Source organism: Pan troglodytes, chromosome 5 (assembly GCF_028858775.2).
Source record: "Pan troglodytes isolate AG18354 chromosome 5, NHGRI_mPanTro3-v2.0_pri, whole genome shotgun sequence".
Lineage (NCBI taxonomy): Eukaryota > Metazoa > Chordata > Mammalia > Primates > Hominidae > Pan > Pan troglodytes.
In genome coordinates this window covers 24,398,249-24,423,176 of record NC_072403.2, presented here as the reverse complement: position 1 = coordinate 24,423,176, position 24,928 = coordinate 24,398,249, and the positions used below count along the sequence as shown (strand labels likewise).

Genomic DNA, 24,928 nt, shown 5'->3' with positions numbered 1-24,928 from the left:
ACATAAGTTTAAACTAAAATATATAAAGCATTTCTATTTTATTTCTTACATGTTTTTGTTGCTGTTTTATCAGTGCCTTGAAACAGAAAGTATTCAGACTGTCCTAACAGATGCTGAAAGAGCAATAATGATGCTGAGAAAAGAGCTACTCTGTGTTCGAAAACATGTAAATGACTCGGTTATCAATTAGTGTTTTTACAGAGATGGCAGGATATTGTACTAAGCACTGTTTTAAAAGAGTTATGAGTCTATACCCTTGGGTAAGTTATGAACTTACAACCAAAATTCACATATATAATATGCAAAAAATCTTTAGGCAGATTTACAATAAACCATTTCAGTCACAAAAGGATAGAATGGCTCTTAAGTAAACATTTATTTTCTGTGTACTATTGGGTATATCCATGCATGCTCAATGGATAGAAATTACAGGTAGGCTGCAAGTCACATGGATTCTAGATGTACATAATACGCACTTTAATATTTACCCTCCATGTGTACTCTTAGGCCTGATTCCAAATCTATTGGCTGTGTGAACACAGATCCTGAGAAAGGTCCCAGATATCTATGATGAAAGTTTTGAAACTCTACCACTCTACCCGTATTTTATATGAAACAATTTTGTAGACCACAGCCACTGGCTGTAAGAGACAAGTTGGCCAACTTAGAAAACTTACATTTACCAAGGGAGAGACACTAAATTAGACCACATTGTTTAACAGGCTGCAGCTCTTTTACTGGGAAGGGGCAACTCCCTCTGCACAGCAGTTTCACCTGCTTGAAGCTGAGATCACACAAGGAGAAACCTATTGTGTTTCTGCCAAATCACAGCGGGAACATGGGGACAGCACACCCAGTAGCCAGCAGAGGCACAACCACCATATCAACTGCTGAGATCAGCAGCCTGCTTTATAGCTCCTATGAGGATTTCTCCTTACGCAGTCTTATCCTTCTCCTCATCAGGTTTCCCCTGTATTTCTCATGGTAGTCAAATCAACACAGAACAGGCTCCAGCTTCTTGGTTATCTTGTATGTTGCCAACAATGACAACACATTTGTTATATCAAATGTTCCCACAAGCTCCTTGAATTTGGCTGGAAGTTGAACAGTCCAGTGAGATCCTTTGGATGATAAAATGGTATGTTCATTCATCTCAAGGAACCCCAAAGCTCCATAGAAACAGCTGGACCGTTGAGCCCAGTTCTTGTTACATAGGAACACTCGCACCCAGGACTTGGCCTTTCCTGATGCTGAAGGCTGGCAGGCAAGTTCAAAGTCTGGACACAGAGGCACTTTCAAAGTTGGCAAGGAGAAGGAGGCAAGGTCACTAAATGGGGCTTTATCACTGTGCCATCTCATGTAACTCACATATCTGGGGCGTATGAACACAGAGATCTTTAGGTTGTGGATGGGTCGTGCTTTTTCTTCTTGCCCCGACAGGACTTGCAGACACAACAGATTATACATGGGGAGGCCAGGAGTAACAAGGGTGAAGTAACCAAGGCAATGATGCCCAAGCCTACGAGAATCCCCACCACCTGGAAATTTCAAAGAAAAGCATAGTTCAGCAATTAAGTCTTTCAATATGTATACTTATTCCAACTATACTGTTAGCTGCTGTGGGCCAAATGTTTGTGTCCCCCTGAAGCTCATATGTTGAAACCCTAAATCCCCGATGTGACGGTATTTGGAGACGAGGCCTTTAGAAGTTAGTTGGTTTATGAGGGCAGGGCCCTCATGATGGGATTGGTGCTCTTACAAGAACAGATGCCAGAGAGCTTGCTTTCTTTCTCTAGGCTCTATGCCATGTGAAGACACAGCAAAAAAATGGCCATCTTCAAACCAGGAAGAGAGCCCTTGCTAAGATATGACCATGCTGTCACCTGAACCTCAGACTTCTCAGCCTCCAGAACTATGAGAAGTAAATTTCTGTTCTTTAAGCCTCCCAGTCTATGGTCATTTGTTATAGCAGCCTGAACAAGACATCATCTCAGGCACACAGAACAGTTACATTTCTGGGACCTTTCAGCTAGTGCCCAGCAATGATCTGAATTGGAGAGAAGCCAGAGAGATACAAAGGACCAAATCAAGGATGGAAACCATCCAAATGCTAACTCAAGCTGTCGCAAGCTCAGTATAGTCATGAATTATTGGTGTTGGTGCTCTCTCTCTACTTGAATTTCCTCAACTAGCTCAAAGGGATGTTAATGATTACTAGGATATTAGCACTGACTCCCTCCAAAGAACACGGCCTTTAATAAATATAAAACACTATTAAAAATTAAAAATAAACCATGACTCCTTTTGAACCTGCCACATAAACACACAATGGCATGTACACAGGGATCTAAGCCCCAGCAGGGGCTCACAGGGTTTTAGAGCACTGCCTGATATGGTTTGGCTGGGTCCCCACCCAAATCTCATCTTGAACTGTAATAATCCCCATGTGTCAAGGACAAGGCCAGGTGGAGATAATTGAATCATGGGGGTGGTTTCCCCCATACCGTTCTTGTGGTAGTAAATAAGTTTCATGAGATCTGATGGTTTTATAAATGGGAGTTCCCCTGCACAAGCTCTCTTGCCTGCCACCATTTAAGACGTGACTTTGCTCCTCCTTTGCCTTCTGCCATGATTGTGAGGCCTCCCCAGCCACATGGAATTGTCAGTCCATTAAACCCCTTTCCTTAATAACTAACCTAGTCTCAGGTACGTCTTCATTAGCAGTGTGAGAACAGACTAATACACTGCCTTTGATAGGTAATATGCCTTAAAGGGCTTTAGGAAAGTCATTCCACTGTTTCTCAAGAGGAAAGAACATCTGCCTGCATTCTGCACGTCACTGTTGACTGCCTGGCAGCTCTGGTGCCCCTGCTTCTCCGCTTGTCCTTAAGGAGACTGTGCTCATGAATTAACTTTAGGTATTTACCCCATTACTTTTCCCTAGCCCTGCCCTAACACTCCCCAGAAGCTCCCAGGCTGGGATGGTACCTCCCAGGAGGGAATAGTGAGGAAAGGCGAAGAGGTGGGCTCTTTAAGCCATCACGATTTTGGTTTATGTCACGCTCCCTATAAGCTCAGGGTACCTGTGTTCGGTTCCACATCACTGATGCTCTTGAGTGGCCAAGTTTATTCCTGCATGGCCCTTTGTCATAATGTCTGAGGAAAATGTCATTCTGAAAAATAAAAAGATTGGTTTCAGTAAATATGCAGTTTTAAATTGAGAAATGAATACAGACCACATCAGATCACCAAATGGAAGGCAAAGTTTTTCTCTGGTGATATCAGTGACCCCCTCTAGGAATTCCAAGCCTGTAATCTTTATCTTGGTAGTTTTGTAAATCACCAAAGTGAAAGCAGATCATAATCAATACGAATCTCAATTAATTATTTTTAAAAAGAAAAAAAAAAGAGTAGTAATGACCTGACTACTTATCTTAGCAAGGTAGCTCTGGCAGAGGTACAATGGAATGGGAAGACCAGGAGCAAGGCAGCTGAAAGGCTGGTGTGGCAAACCAGGAGAGAGAAAATGCCAGTGACTGAGGATGGATGGAGAAGAGGAAGTTACAGTCCTCAGATATTAAGAAAGTAACTAGAGAGAAACAAGGAGAAGCAATCACAGAGAAGGGAAAGTGATTGGGTTAAAAGAAGGCAGTCGCTTTATTGAGAGAAGTGACAACATAGAGATGGAGTGTGTTGGGAAGATAAGTTTGGACACGTTGAACTTGAGAGATGGTTGAGACATCCAAGTAGGGCTGTTCAAAAGGCAACTCATCACAAAGATCTACACTGAAAAAAGAAAAAACTTGGACCTCAGCAGAAAAACTAGCTCAGGGTCCAAATTAAGTGTAGATAATCTATCTAATGGTCTGTTCATTAGACAAATGGAGAAAGGGGACTCAACTGGGCATCGGTGTACATGGGGTAGAAGAAACCATAGAAGAGACTGAGATTAACTAGGAAGAGGGGTAAACTGAGAAGCAAAGAGGCTGCTGAACACAGGCATTTAAGACTGGATCGAGGAAGAGGCTAAAAAGGGAACTGGGATATGACCAGAAAGGTAGAAGAGAAACCAACAGAGGTGGTATCACTGAAATGGAAGTGGTCAAGATGTTAAATGCAGCAGAGAATCTAGGTATGCTAAAAACAAGTACTATTGGATTCTGCCAATAAGAAATCACTCAAAATCTGGGAAAGAGGTACAGTTGGGGTGTGACTACGTGGCAATCCGAACACATTGCAGTATTTGGAAGGTAAGTAATGTCAGTAGCAAGAGGTGATTAGGCTTTTTTGAAGCTTGGCTTCTAAAGGAAAGATAAATAGAGGGGTAGTAAGGAAAAGATGTAGGCTTTAAGAAAAATGTTTACTCGTGTTTAAATGTGACACAGCCGAATGCGTGGATATGTTGAGAGAGTGGAGAGTGGAAATTGAAACCACAGGAGAGGAAAGAGATAACTGAACAGCTCAAGTCTCTAAGGCTATGGACAGGAATAGGATTCTAAAGCAGACAATTAAGCGTAACTCATCCTCTGAAACTACAGGGGTGAGAATCAAGGCAGGAACAAGCTCAACTCCAACAACACTCAAAATTCCTGTTTGGTGTCCGTCTCAGGCCTGGATTTTAGACAATCACCCCTCTCCTGGCCCCATGATCTCAAACTTTCCTATAAACAGAGATCCACACCACCATCTGATGTAGAACTCCACTTGCGTAGAGAAAAACATCATTACCAACAATCCAATGCCCCTGGCTAAAACTGAAAATGAGATCTTAGAAAACAGTCACCAGAAAAAAAGATGCTTCAATATTTGAAGTCTGTGTATTCAGCCATTTAACATCTGCACCATTTCATCTCCAGAACCAGAGCAGCACAAGAGACAGAACAGCATGTCCTTTGCAACACCATCCCCCAAACACATTTCAGCCAAAGGATGGAGATCTGGTGCACATATTTGTTCCCTTACACTCTGGCCTCCTAAAGAGAACCTCATGGGCTCAGCCTCCTTGTGGATATGAACCCAATTAATATTCTGGTGAAACCTGAAGGAAAACAAAAAAAAATTGTTTTTCATTTGTAATGCATGTGTAATGTACAATCAGTAAAATCCTCATCCAGAATATCACTCACTTAGATGCATGCTAGGTCTTAAATATCAAACATAATTGTAACTCAAGGGCCTATGATAAATCAATTTTTAAATAGAAGATATTTCTTCCAAACTGAGCTGCTGAACTTCTAGAGTCTAAAATGTCCATTTTCTTCTCCTCAGTTTATACCTCTTCTTAAATCACTACGATGGAGGTTATTATTCTTATTCATACATGTCATCTTAAACAACATATCTAGTTTTCCGTTAAACATCAAGCAGGTGGTGGCCTGCTTGATGACATTACATGCTAACTGCACACTCACTCACTAAGCATGTCTGAACTAAAGCACTACACAAATCGCTTGTTGAATTAAAGCAAATCAAGCAATCAAAACAAAGAGCTGAGAAAAGAATAGCAACTCAATGGTAACTGAGGGCTTACACTGATATGGACATATTTTAGAGGTCCAAATTGCCAAAACAGAGTGTTATCTATAAACAACTTATGTTACCCCAAACTTTAAAAGACCAGAAGTGAAGTAAGACCTTCTCACCAACTCTTCGCATCGCATTTTAAACTCTGAAGTTACCATTAGCCTTGGCACAGGGCTGAATAAAACTGCGCCTCAATTTGAGACTTGATTCATGAATGGTGAGAAAAAATTAAGCCAAGTCCCTTGATCTGGGAAGGGAACACTGTCAAAACAGTAGCGATACTGCTGCATGCTCATGAACAAGAGAGAGAGAGAGCGAGTGAGAGCACGCAAGAGAGCATGAGGGAGAGAAGAGAGTTAGGAGACACCATTGATTTGAACCATTTTTCTTTAAATTCAAAACGAAGAAAAAATCTAATAGTGGTAGGCAGAATAACTACCTCCCAAAGATATCATGGCCTAATTCCCAGAATCTGTGAATGTGTTACCCTATATGACAAGAGGGATTCTGCAAGTGTGATTAAATTAAGAACCTTGAGATAAAGGAGATTATCCTACATTATCCTGATGGGCCCAATCTCATCACATTGGTCCTTTAGGCAGAGAACCTTTCCCAGCTGTGGTCAGAGGGAGCAACGACTAAGAAAGAAGGGAGTGAGAGATCTGATGTTGCTGGCTTTGAAGATGGAGGAAGAGGCCACAAGCCAAGGAAAGCGGACAACCTCCAAGGCAAGAAAACAGATTCTCCCCTAAAGCCTCCAGAAAGAAATGCAGCCCGGCTGACACCTTGATTTTAATCCAGCAAGACCTATGTCAGACTTCCAAAGTGAAGAACTGTGGGATAATAAGTTTGTGGTATTTTAAGCCACTAAGTATGTGCTAATTCGTTACAACAGCAATATAAAATGAAGACACTAATAGTCCTTTACATAATAGAGACAATGTGCAAATAGCAAGAAATGCCCTGAAAACAAAAGCTTGCCTTTAACACCAGGGTGGCATATGTAAGGTCATCAAAAAGATGTTTTTAGATATCTAAAGTATCAGGCTTAGTAAGTCTCATTAAGAAAAATAAATTCCTTTTGCAGGACAAAAATTGCCCCAATATTTTAAAGGAAAATCTGTAGGATATCAGCTGTGGTGCAGATACAGTATAGGAAACACCATACAACAAACCTAGGTGGAACTTACATCCAAGTTCTGGAGGCAGTACCAGCAAAATGTATGCTTGCAGTTTTTGCACATCATCTGAGCACAGCCTTCATTGCGTTCGATATAAACCCGGCAAACTGGGCACTGCTTAATGGGGGCTTCTGCATCTGTCCCAAAGAGGGCTCTAGAAACAAAATGGATGAGAAATGGCATTCAGCTGATGGTCATCAGTTGAATTCCCAGGGCTCCTGATGGTTAGATAATGAACTCACAGTTATCCATGCTTAATTCACTTCCAAAAGAAAGGGTGTGGGCAAAAACATTATTAGATGTACAGATAACTCATACAAGAAGGAATCTTTATTTATTTTGGCTTTCAGTGAATTATATAATTAGAGTTTCCACCACTGATTTAACTCACTATTTTGTCAAATTAATATTTCATTCCCTAAGCATGCATTGCCTAAATAAGAATGGCAAGGAGTTGGCTACACAGCAGAGAAACTAGGTCAGGGTCCAAACTGGGCGTATATAATCTATCTAATGGTCTGTTCATTAGACAAATGGAGAAGGGGTTCTCAAATATAAACACTTTAAAATAATGTCAAATATTTTCAAAAGACCTTCTCCAAACAGACGAATAGACCAATACAGGCTCACAGCCCCAAGGGGCACAGAAAATAAGCAACAGGAATTGGAGTGGGAGAGGGGGATAGGTGAGCGATAGCACCAGGTAACACTTTAGCTACTGCCCATCAAAACCACCACCCAGCACACAGAGATATCCAACTCACAGAGTGTTGTCAAATCTATTATCAGACTTCGTATGAACAATAACCTCATATTGTCATAAGACAGTTATTACAGGTAGAGCATCCCTAGTCCACAATTTGAAATCCAAAATGCTCCAAAATCTGAAACTTTTTGAGTGCCAACATGACACTCATTGAAGCTCATTGAAGCCTTTCTGACTCCTGGTATTCAGAGTAAGGATGCTTAACCAATAAACATATCATGAAAATATTTCAAAATCTGAAAACACTGAGATCTGAAACACTTCTTATCCCAAGTATTTTGGATAAGGGATGCTCAACTTGTATCTTAATTCCCTTATTTTCAGATAGGGAAACAGACTCACAGAGGCTGAGTGACTTCTATGAGACACACAGATACCGAGTGACAATGTCAGAATGCAAATCCTCCTATCCTCTGAGTTCTTTACATTGCCCTGTGATACCCACGGAGCTTCCTGCTATGGCCACGAAAATGTAGGCAACACTGGTTTGAATCCGGCTAAGAGGGCACATGCCTGCCATGTGTATTAGCTTCTCTATTCCTCTCCATTTGTTTGTTCTGAGATTCAAGCACAGCATCGTAGCCCAGTAGCATTACTATTCATGAAGCCTGGTTCTACACATTCTGGGTGCACTGTGTGATTAAGCCAATGGGATTACAACACTCGTATTTTGTTCTTGCTGATGCAGAACAACGATAGCCTCAAGCAAAGCAGGAATGAAACACAGAGGTCTCTCACTCTGGGCACTGCTGTTGCCATAAAAACCCTCTGTATCGCCCAAGTGTGGTGGCTCATGTCTGTAATCCTAGCACTTTGGGAGGCCTAGGCGGGTGGATCACTTGAGGTCAGGATTTCAAGACCAGCCTGGCCAATATGGTGAAACCCCATCTCTACTAAAAATAGAAAAATTAGCCAGGCGTGGTGGCAAGTGCCTGCAATCCCAGCTAATCGGGAGGCTGAGGCAGGAGAATCGCTTGAACCCAGGAGGCAGTGGTTGCAGTGAGCCGAGATCGTGCCACTGAACTCCAGTCTAGGCAACAGAGCAAGACTCTGTCTCAAAAACAAAACAAAACAAAACAAAAAACCTGCTGTACTAAAAAGGTACAGATTTAATTGCTTCCTATCATGATAAAATCTCAACCTTTACAGAGCATAAAATATCATGAGAGAACCCTCCTTTCTACGTGCTGAAAGAATTTAGGACCGTTGTTTCTATTGTTGTGTTCTTTCTAATATGACTGTCACACATCATGAGCTGGCAATTTAGTCAGGTAAGAAAATTTCTTTTCTCATTTTGCAAGCAAGAATGATATATACCAATACAGGCAGATACGGTATCTGAGCAAACAGCTGGAACAAGTCATGATTTCCTACTGAGAACCAGTAGACCACAGTGCCTCACTACCTAAAGAGAAAGCAAAACTCATACAAACTTTAATTCCAGCAATATCTGGAAGATTCCTCTGGGGCAAACAACTAGAAATGCTTTTTTGTTGGCAACTTACCAATTCTGAGACACTTCTCAGGGAAGTTCTGCAGGAAAATAACCAATCTCTAAACGCCATCACAACGTAACTCCTTCTACACGTAAGGTATGTTGAGTTTCTAAGAAAACTAGTGAATAATCCCAAAGACAAAGTTTCCTTTCTTACCGGTGCTCTGTTGGCAGGACAATAGGCTGACTGTCTCTACAGGAGACCTCTGCATGCCAAGCATCCTTGCAACACGAGCAGAATTTCAGGTGGCAAGAAGGGCATTCCACCAGCACAGGCTGTCCTGGATCACTCGATGCAACAGGGCACACTGTCTGACAGTCTGCAACAGGACACCATGTTCGGTAGGGGTCCAGATGAACTTCTAAAGTGTAAAGAAAGAAAATGTGATGGTCTGCCCGATTCACGTTTGAGTCTTTCTCACCTTCATTTGCCCTCTTATTTATTTAATTTATTTGGAACCAGAGTCTCACTCTGTCGCCCAGGCTGGAGTACAGTGGCATGATTTCAGCTCACTGCAACCTCCCCTCCTGGGTTCAACCGATTCTTCTGCCTCAGCCTCCCGAGTAGCTGGGACTACAGGTGTGCACCATCATGCCTGGCTCATTTTTGTATTTTTAGTAGAGACGGGTTTCACCTTGTTGGCCAGGCTGATCTCGAATTCCTGACCCCAGGTGATCTGCCTACCTTGGCCTCCCAAAGTGCTGGGATTACAGGCATGAGCCACCACACCTGCCCCATTTACCCTCTTTTTTAAACTGACATTTATGGAAGTATAATACAACAAGGGTGAGGATTTCTACTATTAGTCTTCATAATGGATCCAAACCTATCATTTACAAGGTCGCTAAGCCCTGCCACATTTCTCAAAGTAGGTACTAACAGAATAGCTTACCATTGCCTTTATGAACAGATAAAAAGTGTTCTCTGTAAACAAAATTCACAAGACTTTTAGAATATTTCCCACCTTTGAGCACGTAAAATAGGCAAAAATCTCAAATCCCTTCTACAATTATTTGGGCATTATCTTGGAAGAGAATTGGACATAAAAAGCAAATTTTTAATAAGATATTTTTCCAAAAAGACTTTGTCCTTTCAGGCACTGAGAAACAGATAGTGAGGTTTCTTCCACATTCCCAGGAAATTAAAGAACAAGGAAGAAAATAATCAAATAGTTTAGGGATTAAACAGTATCTGGTGTGGCTTAGCCAAGAAGTTGGATTACCTGTCAGTTTGGATATTCTGCTCCCTACCAATGTGCAACTTAGGGACAATGTGTGAAAGACCCACATGTGGGCCGGGCACTGTGGCTCACGTCTGTAATCCCAGCACTTTGGGAGGCTGAGGTAGGCGGATCACAAGGTTAGGAGATCAAGACCATCCTGGCTAACACGGTGAAACACCATCTCTACTAAAAATACAAAAAATTAGCCGGGCGTGGTGGTGGGTGCCTGTAGTCCCAGCTACTCGGGAGGCTGAGGCAGGAGAATGGCGTGAACCCGGGAGGCAGAGGTTGCAGTGAGCTGAGATCGCACCACTGCACTCCAGCCTGGGCAACAGAGCAAGACTCCGTCTCAAACAAAACAAAACAAAAAAAAAAAAAACAAAAAACAAACAAAAAAACCCCCACATGTTCTAGAAACAAAAGGCAGAGAGACTTTCACAGACCATTATAATAGCTAGTCATAACACATTGGCTAGTTCCATATGACATACAGGAAAGAAGATAGAGTTGGAGAACTGACAGCCATCTATTTAAGTGTTTGCAAATCTTGCTTGGTATCTCTTTTTTATTCAGTAGCAGACCCCATGTTCTTTCCATATACTATGACCTTTAAGGGAACATACCATGTAAAAAATGATGTTATTTGAGGGGTAGAGTACCCCTTTTTTCTCTGAACTCAGGTATTTTGCAAAATTTGAACTGACAACATTCTAGTTTTAAACGTCCTAGGGCTCATGATTCCTAGAAATGTACACACAGGAGGCAAACAAATCCAAAGGATGGTGCAAAAAGAAAATAAAGGTATTAAGTAGGAATTTTGTTTTTACAGTTAATAATTTTACACATTCAATATCAAGGAGAAAGTCTGAAATGTTCCAATAAAATACTGTCTCCACTAATGTCTCGCCTAGAAATGAAATAATTGGATCTATCTTGTTATAAGTTTTCATTCAAAAATTGCATCCTTAAATATATGGTCTTATCTAGGAATTCTGGAGGGTGGGGGTCAAAGAACAGTGAACCCTTCACACAAATGCAATCACAAGGAGGAAATTCTATAATTCACAGATGCTCAGACCCCAACAGAGATGGACCCTCCAAGATCACTAAAACCTTAAGAAGTCAAGGAAACAGTGGCACACATAGGATCCAAGGCCTTGATCTTTTATTTCTACACCATTTGGTATTTTCTTCCAAACTATTACAACCGCTTCACAAATACTAAGCCCAAAGAAATGAAGGTTAGTATGTAACTTAGAGTGAAAGACTCCCATATCAAATATCTACTTCGCTTCCCTTCTAAATCAGAGGTCTTTTAAAAGTTTGATGAAAAAGAAGGAAAAATAAGGGAAAAGGAAATTTAAAACACATATTACTGTTAAAATTTATAGCATCCCTAGTGATCACCTTAAAAAGATACAAGGATGCAATTTGTTCTCATAGCTCTAATCAATTAAAACTACTTGGTAGAAGTTCTGACTTGTTTCTACCAGCTTATTATTTCAGGTATCTGAGGTGACAAAAGGGAAGCACAGACAAATAAATAAAGGAGCAATTATAGGTTTTGATGAATTACTATAAAGAAAGGACCTTAGTAAGCAGTGCAGCTATGGCGCAGTGCAGCTATGGCACAGTCCGTTGAAAGCAAGGAAAGAGTTTGAGCCACAGAAAACACTGACCTTCCGTATTTTTCACTATTATGACAGCACATAAAGGACCATGCAAAGGAGTGTAGAAAAAGAAAAAGGAGGAAAACTTTACAGCTTTCTACACATTTCCTTCATTAGAAGTCCTTATTCCTTAGGAATGGCTTACAGAGCTTAACTAAGAGCATTAGTGGAGTAACTAAGAGACAGATTTTGACTCTATCCAAAAAGGAAATTGACTACTCTAGCCAACTCTGTAGAGCGTCTATTCAACATCTCTCCCAATCCCCTTGAACCTTCCTTATGAAGACCTATCACTATAAAATCTGAATATTCTAGAGATATTCTTTCCCACAATTCCATGAAACTAAGTCTTGGGCATGTGACATGATTCTAGCCAATGAGAGGCAAAGGCAGGTCCACTAAGGGGCTTCTGGGACTGGATCTCCACCTTGATACATAGTAAAGAAAGGCCTTTCTGTTTTTCTGCCTTTGAACCCAACTGTGTGAGGTTATGATGCTTGGATCATCAAAACAATCTTGCAGCTCTGAGGGAAAGCTAAATGATTCAGAGATGCTATTAGGTTGGTAAAAAATAATTTGTGTTTTCATTAAAAACATTAAAAACATGGCAAAAACAGCAATTTTACCAACCTAATAAATTAACCAAAACCCATGACAGCCTACCTCTGGACTTGTGAGTGAGGTACTGAAATGCCCTTGCTGTTAAAGTCACTTTTAGGCAGGCATTCTGTTCCTTGCAGCTGAAAGCATCTTAGCTGATGTGGCTATTTCTGGTAATAGCAAGCAAGTACCCAGTTCAAACAAGGACTGTTCCTCCTGTGTGGTAGATATTTTATCAACAAGATTAAAGCATCATGTCCAAGATGACTTTTAAAGTCTTTTCCAAACCAATGATTTTATCATTCTAAATGTGAGGCACATGGAAATGTGTATGTAAGTAGAAATTTAAAAATGCATCCACATACAGTATCCTGTAGAAAACATTGTGTACAATAAAAATTGATACACCTTTGTAAAAAGTTAACATGCTATGCCATGTCTATAAGGTTTCTATGTAGGTGAGCAAATAATATACATTCATACAGTTGAATGCCACATAGCTTTTTTAAAAAAAAATAAATCAATATAACAATTTGGAAAGACCTCTAAGATATAATGTTAAGTGTAAGAAAAAAACAAACAAACAAAAAAGCAGGCTGGGTGCAGTAGCTCATGCCTGTAGTCCCAGCACTTTGGGAGGCTGAGGTGGGTGGATCACCTGAGGCAGGAGTTCGAGATCAGCCTGGCCAACATGGTGAAACCCCATCTCTACTAAAAATACAAAAATTAGCCAGGTGTGGTGGTGGGCGCCTGTGATCCCAGCTACTAGGGAGGCTGAGGCAGGAGAATCATTTGAACCTGGGAGGCGGAGGTTGCAGTGAACCAAGATCGTGCCACTGTACTCCAGCCTGGGCAACAGAGTGCGACTCCATCTCAAAAAAAAAAAAAAAAGCAGACAGAAAGAGTATAAATGAAACATGTTTATAAAAACATGTATATATAGGCCAGGCACAGTGGCTCACTCCTGTAATCCCAGCACTCTGAGGGGCCAAGGCTGGCATATCACATTAGCCCAGGAATTCAAGACCAGCCTGGCCAACAGTGGTGAAATCTCATCTCCACAACAACAACAAAAAAGTAGCCAGCCATGGTGGTGCACACTTATAGTCCCAGCTATTTGAGAGGCTGAGGTGGGAGGATTGCTTGAGCCCAGGAGGCAGAAGGTACAGTGAGCTGAGATCATGCCACTGCACTCCAGCCTAGGTAACAGAGAGAAACACTGTCTCAAAATAAATAAAATAAAAATATGTATATATAGAAATATACTTTAACATTTGCAGAAGAATATTAAAAAAACATAACAGTTACTCTTGAGTAAAGGCAGGGGCTAGGAGAGGAGGCAAAGATTTACTTCATCTCTAAACTTGAAATTTTTTTTAAAAAAAGGTCAAGTACTACTTTTATAATTTTTTAAAATTGGTTTTAAAAAGCTACTTCGATCTGCATATGTACAAACAGATAAAGCAATTCTGGAACTAAGCTGTCCCCTAGAAAAATCAATTTACTTTTTTATAATACTGAAACACATTCAAATTTCCCCTTTGTTTCATATTCTTCTCCATATATACAATTCTCATCCTATGCTTTTCCTCTCCCCTAAAAATTCCCTTTCTTCTTCAAGTCATAACCTACCCATTCTTAAGTGAACTACCTTCTATTGTGCACATGCCTTAATTTGGGGGAAGGAGCACAGAATCGGCATCTTGTTAATTGCTGCTGTCTATTCATTTCATGGAGATGGCCTCTCTGACGGTAGGCAAGGCTGTTTCTTATTCTGTTTGTGTGCTCCAACTTACCTGAAACAGTGAGGGGATGCCTACCTATTGATTCAGAGCAGTAATTTCTGGGTTTTTCAAAAGCATATAGATGTATTTCTATGCCAACAATTGACTTATAATGCACATACTAATAATACCATCTTGAATTGCCTTGTATTGGAATTTTCCAATTCACTTCTAGTACTCTCATCAACAGATGTGCACAGCATATTAAAATCATCCAATGTCAGTCCTGGTGTTGAAAGTATGTTATGATTTCTATTAGACCATAGCTCTCCACCCACCTCAATTAGGGCTCTCAAATTTCGAAAGTCGTCGATTTGGCAAGACTTGGAACTTTCCATATAGCACTTAAACATTAAACCTCCTTTATGAAGTATCACTTACAAGGGCAACAATGAAAAACAAATTTTAACATTAAAACAAATAACGATCCCTTTTAGAATTCTATTCTCTATACATAACTTTTATTTTACTTCCTATCTCAGCTTAGTTTTGGATGAGCAATTCACATTCACTGGTTCTCATTCCTATCCACTCAAATCCTTCTTAAGTATCTGAAATGAACTTTTGCTCTAAACATATTAATAAACTGCTCTGTAAAAATTACAAGTGACATCCCTCTATAGTCACATTCAGCAAATGTTTCCAAATCCATCTCTGACCCTGGACACTTCTCGTCACTCTGTCTTCTATGTGTCAGGCCCTGCCCTCTCTTTTCTTCTCATGGTCCCTTCTCCTTTATCATCAATACTGCTTTCTTTCTCCCATCCATGGATGGTATCCAGGTCTTACTTCTAGGTTTCCTTCATACTTATTTACAGAACTCATATCGTAAGTAAGCCTCGACTTCAATTAAATTTGGATTATTCCAAATAACTTCTCCAGATATGACCTCTTATGACAATAAGACTGAAAATTAGACACATGTCTATTATTCATTGTTTATTCAACAAATGACTGGTTTCAGGTACTTGTTAGAGACCCTGGGCACATGGAGATGAAAAATAGAGGCTTTCCTCCTCAGAAGCTTCACAGTATGAAAAGGAAATAGATGTTTAAAATGAATACAATGTCAAAAAAAGAAAAGGGAAACGAGGCAATGCAAATAAATGACAGTGCATCCCATGAGATAACAAAAATGAAATTATCAACAAATATTGATGAGGATCTCTTGGGGTAGAGGTAAGAAATATTTAATAGTTATATATGGAAAGTTTGTTATGATTTTTTATCCAAATATCCAAATGTAGTTTCCCCTTTAATCAACTCTAAAAACAGGAGGGTAAAACTAGTCCCTCCTAATCATAAAACAAAGCAGGAAACACATGCTGAGACAAAACACAATGACATTAGATTACAAAGAGATAAAGCACCATATCAACAGATCTTTTTTAAAAAATCCCTGAGGTAGGAACTTTGCAGGCAGCATTTAGAAGCTGTAGAAGAGAGAACAGACATTTTCTGGATATTAGAATTAAGATTCTGTCCTTAAAGAAAACACTGAACAAGGGCATTCACATCCCAAAGTGGGATCTTGCCAGCTCATGAGAACCAATTGCGTCTCTTTCCAACTCCAAGTTCAGTGACATTACCTTGGTAGCTTAAAATTAGCCATGGTGGAAGTATTAATATTTATACCTTAGAAACTCAGCTGGGTGTGGTGGCTCACAACTGTAATCCTAGCACTTTGGGAGGCCGAGGTGGGTGGATCACCTGAGGTCAGGAGTTCGAGACCAGCCTGGCCAACATAGTGAAAACACCTTCTCTACTAAAAAATACAAAATTAGCCAGGCCTGGTGGCACACACGTGTAATCCCAGCTAATCGGGAGGCTGAGGCAGGAGAATCACTTGAACCCGGGAGGCGGAGATCGCAGTGAGCTGAAATATTGCCACTGCACTCCAGCCTGGGTGACAGAGCAAGACTCCATCTAAAAAAAAAAAACTGGCAAGCACTACAAATCAGAGTTGTTCCCCTCATCCCGCCAAAGACTGTTTACCAACACCTCATTAAACACAGGCCATGAAAGTAATGAATTGGAAGTAAACATATCAATACATTAATATAAAACCTGCATCCAGCACAGACAAGTCTGGGAAAGTGCAGAATTTGCACAGCACAAAAAGAGGAGAAACCAAAACTGGAACAGTGACAGCTGACTTATCCCTTACAGTCAAACAGCTACACACAGATCATTTATAGAAATTCATAAATGGCATTTTTGGATAAGAAAAGGGAAATTGGTAACTCTGTCTGAAGGCACAAAGAATACTTATACAATTTGTTTTTCCATCTACTTTCTCTATTTTTGATTCGCAGTAGGGACCTCTGAGCTCAAAGTACATTTATTGCTCTTTCAACTGGGTAACTACTAACTTAGAATTGCTAGAGATTATCGTACAACATTGTGACTATACTTAATATATTACATTCTTGAAAAATGCTAAGAAAGTAGATGTAAAATGTTTTCACCACAAAAACAATGACTACATAAGATAGATAACGCATATGTTAATTTTAGTTATATCCACAATGTACATATATATATATACTTCAAAACACGTTGTAGACAGTAAATACATACAATTTTATCTGTCAATTTTTAAAAATTCATTAAATAGATTAACACATAAGATAAGCTCTTTGTTTTTAGTAAATATACATGCAATACAAATGAATAGAGCTAAAAATATTAAGGGTAAAGCAAACTTCAACTGATCTTTAGATAAAGGGATTTTAATTCTTTACTTTTGTATATTTCTTAGATTTATCTCTTGCCTATGTATTATTGATTTTTGTGAAATAAAAATGTTAAAACCTTTATAATTTTTAAAGAAAAAAATTGCTAGAGATAAAGCCTTTGAGATGATTACGTTTGTGAGAACCAGATCACACTGAGCCAATTCTAAGCCTTGCTTTTGAGAGTTACTGACAGCTGCACATTTTTAAAAATTGCACTTAAACCTATAGGTTAGAACTAAGAATAAGCAACCAATCTACAGATAGTTTTGATCTGAAAGATTTCCACATTTTATCCAAATAATACAAATGTAAATGAGATTCTCACATGTAATAAAGCAGGTGAATTTTACAAAAGCAGAAAAACCCAGAATGGAAGTAGTCTTTAGTTTTCACTGAACCCAGCTAGGGTTATCATAGGAGAAAGTGTGGTTCTACTCACTATAGAAACCATCTAACACAAGACTTCTTTCTTCCCTATAAAATAGAGATGTTCAAGATTGAATAGACACGGTAAACAAGACACTTAACACAGTGCCTGACATGAAGCAGGTTCTACACAAGAATTAGTGAAATTTCCCCCAATCCTCAACCTTAATGTGTGACTTTAAACTCTTTGAAAGGGACAAACAAATCTGTATTCTTTATCATGATGTTTTTCAAACAATGGGGATTGAGGGATCAGTTTAATAGGTTGTGACCAGCATAAAAATGAAACAGATTAGAAAAGAAAGTAGGGTGCATCTCACATTAGTTTCATGAAACTTTTGCTGGTTCTATCTTGGGTGGGGTGTGTGTGTGGGTGTGGGGGTGTGTGTGTGTGTGTGTGTGTGTGTGCGCATGCTGGCTTTCAAAGTAAAATGGATTTATTATTCTGGGTCACAGTTCTATACTTTGAAAAACAGTGACTTACACAAAGTTGGTGCTCTATAAATATCTGCTGGATGATTTATGAACGGATGCAACCTGGGAGGTATTTTGTAAACTTCACGTTCAATATTGCTAGGTTCGCTATACTTTCATATTACATAAAGCTCCTCCTTTTGCTTCAAATCTGCATTACCCCTTTTCTCTTCTCACTCTCAGCTGCTGACCCTCCTTCTTACTGCACCTAGGAAGCAAGCAACTAGAAGAGAACCCATGCAGACCAATCTACTAGGCTGCCTGCATCCATGTCCGTAACCTCTCCACCTTCTTTCCTGACAGAGATGACCTAAACCTACCCCCAAGTAAATCCAATCCCTCCATCTGGCACTGAAATCCGTTCCCCTCACACTCTCAAGGATTTGGCTTCTGCAGTTACCTCCCCCCTCCCTCTCCTGTATCATCCCTTTCTGCTGGATCATAAGTTCCTTTCAAGAAAAAACAAAACAAAACAAAACAAAACAAAACAAAAAACACTCCTTGAAAGAGTTAATATATTCACTGCACCCATTTTTCTTCTCATAGTACCCTGAACCCTCTCCAAGCTGGCACTTCTCTGTCATTCCACTAAAACCCACTTGTCAAGATCACCAAAGACCTCTGTTATCAACTCTCAGACCATATCTCTCCTCATCTGTCAGTAGCTTCGGACCCAGTGGACACTCTCCTCCTTAAACACTGTCTTCACCCACCTTCTGGATTCATATTTCTGGCCATCCTTTGTCAATCTCCTTTGCCAGATCCACCTCTTCTAAAACCTATAGTGTCCCAGGGCTCAGTCCTGAAACTGCTTCTTTAGCTATGTTTAATTCTTAGATGCGCTCATTCAGTGTCACAGCTTTAAACCTGACCTCTATGTTGACGATTCCAAAGTTTATACTACTGATCCTGACTCATATAATCCAGATGTATCTCTACCAGGAAATCCTGACAGTTCCACCTTGAAAACAGACTCCAAATCCGGGCATTTTCAATGCTTCTGCTTTTAACATATAATCTACTGTACTGTCTTGGACTGGATCACTACCACAGCCTCCTAATAAATCTCCCTGCTGCCATGTCATTCCATTACCATCCACTCTTCTGCAGCAGCGACAGTAATCTTCTAAAATGGAAATCATTTCACGACATTCCCCTGATCCAAACCCTCCAATGGCTTCTCATCCCACTAAGACTTCATCTTCATAATCTATGGGATCAGGCCCTTGACTAACACTTTCAAATTACCTCCTATGACTCTCCCCTCTGCTCGCTTAGCTCCATCATAAGGGCCTCCTTGCTGTTTCTCAAACAGAAACCAGGCTTGTTCTTGCCTCAGGGGCTTTGTAGGTACCTTTACCTCTGCCTGAAATGATGTTCTTCCCGTAAGTATCCACATGGCTTGCTCACATCAAATCAAGTCCTTTTTCAGATATAACCTCATCAAAGAGGTCTTCCACAAAAATCCTATCCAAAATAGCCTCCCCCATCTATCTCTTTCCCCTTACCCTTATTTATATAAAAGGATACACCCCCACCATCTAATATTATTTATTTATTATCTAACCTCCCACATACACACATGCACATACACAGGATCCTTTAGGGCAGGGATTTTGTCCTGATGATCACTGTATTCCCCATCAGCTAGGAAAGGATTTCTCAACAGCAGCACTATTGACATTTGGATTGGATAATTTACCGTCATGGAGATGTCCTGACATATTTGTTGAGCCAACAAACACACAAAACACACACACACACACACACACACACACACACCCTAAAATAGAACCAATAAAACTTTTATGAATGATGCATTAGATGTTTAGCAGCATCCCTGGCGTCTACCCACTAGCTGCCAGTAGCTTCCTACCCAAGTCATGACAATCAAAAATGTCTTTGGACATCACCAAATATCCCTGGAAGATCCATTCACCCTTCTCTGACAATCACTGACCCAGCAAGATGCCTAGAATGTTGCATTTGTGTAACTAAATGGAGTGACATAACAGAAATATAAGACATAGCATCAGTACATCAATTTCCCATAGTAAAAAAGATAATGGTAGCATATGTAGCCAAGTTCTATATTGTTCAGCCCTACATTCAGGTGTTTCCAGAGAACAGCAATAACAACCCAGAGAGATATTTGCAAAAGGGCACTTCTGTAAAAGTGCTTCCCCCGGAGAAACAGGGATCCAGACATAGAAATCTGGCCAGATTCCACTGAAAAGATATCTGAGCACAGCATGGCACCTACACTTCACAATGCCCTTCAGCTCAGCTCCTAGAAGAGCAGATACAAGGAAAAGCCAATGGAAGGTAAAAGAGCTGGGTTTTTTAAGGAAATGTATTATAATTCCAGTATCCCATTAAGAGAATAGTTTTGTCTTATATACCTCATGTAACAGAGTATACACATGGCCTAGAGGCCAGGTTTAGTAGAAATAGAAAAAATGCAGAGAGTCATCAGACATCAGCAGCCCTAGCATCTAACAGGACTACACAGAACCCAAGCTAAAAGGAACAAACTGGTAGACACCAGCTGGAAGTCAGATTGCTATCACATGAAGAGCTGTTCTCATTCTCTCCTCACACTAATGACCTATAAGGAATTTGAGACAAAGTGGAGTGCCCACAGGAGTCACAGGATATTTTTTTCAACACCTTTTATTATTTTTATTGTAAATTCAATTCTACCTCCTGGCTTTTGGCCTAGGAAACACAGTTATAATACAGATATACAAAATGCACAATTATCCAGAAGTTTAAGGTCCGGTTGCCCTCCCTTCAAATTTCTATTCCAATGTTGGAAGAAAGTGAACTGATGCCTAGTCAACTAATTACTTCTGCATCAGCAGTGATGAAAACATCATGTAGCTTTGAGATGGGAAAAAGTTCAGAAATCTAGTAAAAGAGAAACCAGGGACCTGTAAGGCAGCCCCTAAATAATAGTGCCTTCAAAATTTTATATTACTATACATGATTTAGAAGTGGTTAACTCTGACATATTTACATCAGAGATAGACAAATTCAAAGACTTAAACTGCAATTTACTTACAAAAAGTAGAATTGATTACTGAAGCAAAGCCCCACAGCTATGTGATCTTGAGACTCTGCATGTTCATGTAAATTATGCGAGGCAAGAAATGCTATTTAAAACTATTTTCTACTTCTGTATTCTGACTATTACTGGGAAACAGAAACATTCTGGGAAATAAAACTGCCATGAGACCTAAAGACCACATCTGACCTTAATGATTGCTTTCAGATTTCAAAATCTCAATCTAAAACCCTTGGTTTTCCCACCTGGCACCATCAGCATTACATATGCTGAGTTTGCTTTTGATTCTGTTGTATATTCTCTGTCCTAGCAGGAGTGGTTTTTCTGCCATTCTCCACCATTGTGCCAAAAAAGACATCACACGAACTTTTATTATTGTGGGAAACACCATGCACTTGAGTTAACTACCAGCTGTAAGAAATAAAACTGTTTCAGTAGACTAATGAGAGATGGGAGGTGTTAAAAAAATCAAACTGAGCAGACAATAAAGTACTTAAGCATCACACAGTCTACAAAGAGGGAAAAAAAACACTAAAAGAAACTACATAACTACATAGGGAGCTCTGATGGAATAAAACCTTTATGATCAGATACAAAAGCTGGGGTGGAAGCATTTCACCAAGGACAAATAAAAGAGCAAGGTGAAACTAGAGTAATATCATAAATGTGAAGACATGAAATGAAAGGAGGCTTGAGGAGAATGCTGAGAACAAAAGGGCTTTCAAAGAAAGATGGAACCACAGCTTGAAGAAGCATTGGAATGGCACCTGGCATAGGATAGACACGCAATACATAAATAAGCACATACTTAATACAGGAGTGAAGTCAGTAATATTAACAGACAACAAAAGAAAGACAACTTCCTATTTCACTTTTTTTAAAATGAAGGAGAACAATATGACACAACCCTTCTGTAAGAGTTCTTAAACTGCTATATGGTAATATAAATAAATATTCAAGAACAGATACATCAACCTAGCAAGGAACGGAAGCAACTTGCAGTTACAGAAAGTCAAACAGGGTCACAAAAAAAGGAAAAGTGCGTAAGAACTCAAGATGGATCATCTTAACCCAATTTTCAAAAAAAAACTATTTTGAAAAAGTAGACTCTGGAAACAAGAGGCAAGAAAAATTCTTGCATTAATCATCGGGCATGTACTTTGAGAACCACTGGAAAGTAAAGCAGTGATCATTAATCCATGCCAAACTTAGCATTCCCTTTTCCTTGTTAATATTGGAAAGCTGATGCAGAAAGAGAAAGCCAGAAACATAGTGGCAGCCAGACAAAAAGTCACAGATGTGTGGAAAGTGGGTAGAATAACCAACCAATATCAGATAGTATTTCTTTGCTTCGTGTAAGCAGGAGGATGATTTTTGTGCAATCCTATTCAAAATATTTTCCGTCAGACTTAAAGACATAAAGGACAAGCTGAGCAAATACGTAACACAAAGCAGAGGACAATTCACACACTGAACAACAAGCTAAAGACTAAAAGAACTTGGCAGGCACTAAGAATTGGAAAAAACTAAGGATGATTTTTTATAACTAAGAAATAGTACTGCATCTACTCTGATTCTACGTTTTTCCAGAGCAGCAGCAATCTCTACAATTCTGTCTCACAGTCCAGCCAATGAGATTTTCTTTCAGTTGGTTAGTCATTTAACTCATTTACAGTATTAGTGGGTATTTAATGCACCCCAAAGTCCCCTTATAAATGGTTTCACATCAAATATATATTCACAACATAGTCTCAAAGTCACCTAGCTGATGAAGGTCTCGAGTTTGAGGTAGATAAGAAGTCTATTTTACATAATTTAGATAAAGTTTAGACAGAATTAGATAAAGTGTATCCCAATCATGTAAATTCCATTATGTAGCACTTCATTAACTTAAATTTACTCTTACTTGAAATGTCCATTTTCCAATAATAATTATAATGGATGGTAATGAAGAATTACACAATTACAAATTGCCTTCCAAAATCACCTAAGAGGCCGGGCACGGTAGCTCACACCTGTAATCCCAGAACTTTGGGAGGCCGAGGTGGGTGGATCACTTGAGGTTAGGACTTCGAGACCAGCCTGACCAACATGGCGAAACCCCATCTCTACTAAAATATGAAATTAGCCAAGTGTGGTGGCAGGCACCTGTAATCCCATCTACTCGGGAGGCTGAGGCAGGAGAATCGCTTGAACCCAGGAGGCGGAAGTTGCAGTGGGCAGAGTTCGTGCCACTGCAATCCAGCCTGGGCAACAGAATGAGACTCCATCTCAAAAAAAATAAACAAAACAAAAACAAAATCACTTAAGAGGAAATTGCCTCTGGGCCTGTTACGTTTTTCATAAAATGAGGAGGTTAAATCAAAAGGCCACTAAATTTAATACACTGCAATACTTTATGACAGTAAGATGTCTATTAAATTTATATTTAAATTATAGGGTTTTACAATTTGGCAGTTCCTCAAAAACTAAATGTAAAATTACCACATGATCCCATAATCCCAATTCTAGTTACTTTACCCAAAAGTACTGAAAGCAGAAACTCAGATTATACCCCAGTGTTCACAGCAGCATTACTTAGAGTAGCCAAAAGGTGGAAACAACTGAAATGTCCATCAACAGATGAATAAACAAAATGACGTTAAAAACATACAATAGGTTATTCAGCCTTAAAAAATGAAATTCTTATACATGCTACTACAGGAATGGAACTTTGAAAAACATATATTAAGTAAAATAAGACAAACACAAAAGGACAGATATTGTATGATTCCACTCATATGAAATATCTAGGCTAGGCAAACAAGAGAAAGTGGATTAGAGGTTACTAGGGGTTTCAGGGAGGAGGAATAAGGACTTATTGGTTAATGGCTACAGAATTTGGGATCATGAAAGAGCTTTAGAAGCAGTGGTGATGGCTGCACAACTGTATGAATGTAATTAATGTCACTGAATTGCACATCTAAAAATGGTTTAAATGGCAACTTTTATGTTAGGTATATGTTTAATAACAAAAAGAAAAGTATAGAATTTTAACATTTGTATAGATAAGGAAGGTTAGCCACAGTCTATGTGGTCCTAGGCAAGTCTCAATCTGTCCTGTTTTCAGTTTCTTCATCTATAAAATAAGAATAACAACATGAATTGTTAATGCATGGGATCCACAGTGGGGCATCTGCCCAGAACTCGTGAGAAAAAAATAAATTCCATGTATGAATAAAACTATTTGATCAATTTGTAACAGAGCAAAGTAGAAATATGCATCACCACCTAAAAAAGATAGACTGGCTCAGAGGCCTGCCCAACTTAATTGTAGCTAGACTGAATATATTATCACGTCTAATGAAAGAATAAGCCAGTTACAAGCAGGTTTGAATACTACTGAAAAGTCAAAAAGCCAACCACTATCTGGGGAAAGAGTGGAAATCTTAGCCAATGATTTTCCACATCTACCTTGCCCCACATAAAGATGGATGTTGCCAATTAACTTCAAGTGTTCTAATCCCACTGACAACAAGACAATCAATAATATCTACTTCAGTATGATGATATTTCCTGAAGAACGGTATGATTACCTCTTTGGGAAAAAAGTGTACAGGAGAAGAACATTGAGAATAATTTAATTTAAAACGTGCTACTTTTAAGTTATTTTTATTGCCAACTGTTAAAATTTTGAACACTGAGACACAGGAAGCACTCACAGGAAGTGCTTTACAAGTATTAATTCACATAATCCTCATCACAACCCTGTGGTACAGAGATACTTGTTATCCCCATTTCACAGATGAGGAAGTTGAGATGCAGAAATATTAAGGACCTTGCCATGGTGACACAGCTTACCAGTGGTGGAGCCTGCAATTGCACTCAGGGTCTTAGCTACGATTTTAAAATAAACCAAAACTTTATATTCATCAGTGAGAAACAACCCACAGAAAGTTGTAATTCCTGGTAATATTAGAATATTCTAATTACAAAAAGACA

The 24,928-nt window shown here is 39.4% G+C and overlaps 1 protein-coding gene across 3 annotated transcripts in view; it reads right to left on the bottom strand.

The window, feature by feature from the left end:
- Positions 1 to 352: 352 nt before the first annotated feature.
- RNF144B (ring finger protein 144B) overlaps positions 353 to 24,928 on the bottom strand; it is a 188,909-nt gene continuing 164,333 nt past the window's right edge. For all 3 annotated transcript variants that reach the window (XM_063812140.1, XM_054685628.2, XM_009450579.5), the window contains 4 exons: positions 9,123 to 9,327; positions 6,714 to 6,858; positions 3,084 to 3,173; positions 353 to 1,538 (listed from right to left, as the gene is read on the bottom strand). In XM_063812140.1, the coding sequence (XP_063668210.1) occupies positions 1,398 to 1,538; positions 3,084 to 3,173; positions 6,714 to 6,858; positions 9,123 to 9,327 (581 nt within the window). In that variant the 3' untranslated portion in view covers positions 353 to 1,397. The remainder of the gene's footprint in view (positions 1,539 to 3,083; positions 3,174 to 6,713; positions 6,859 to 9,122; positions 9,328 to 24,928) is intronic.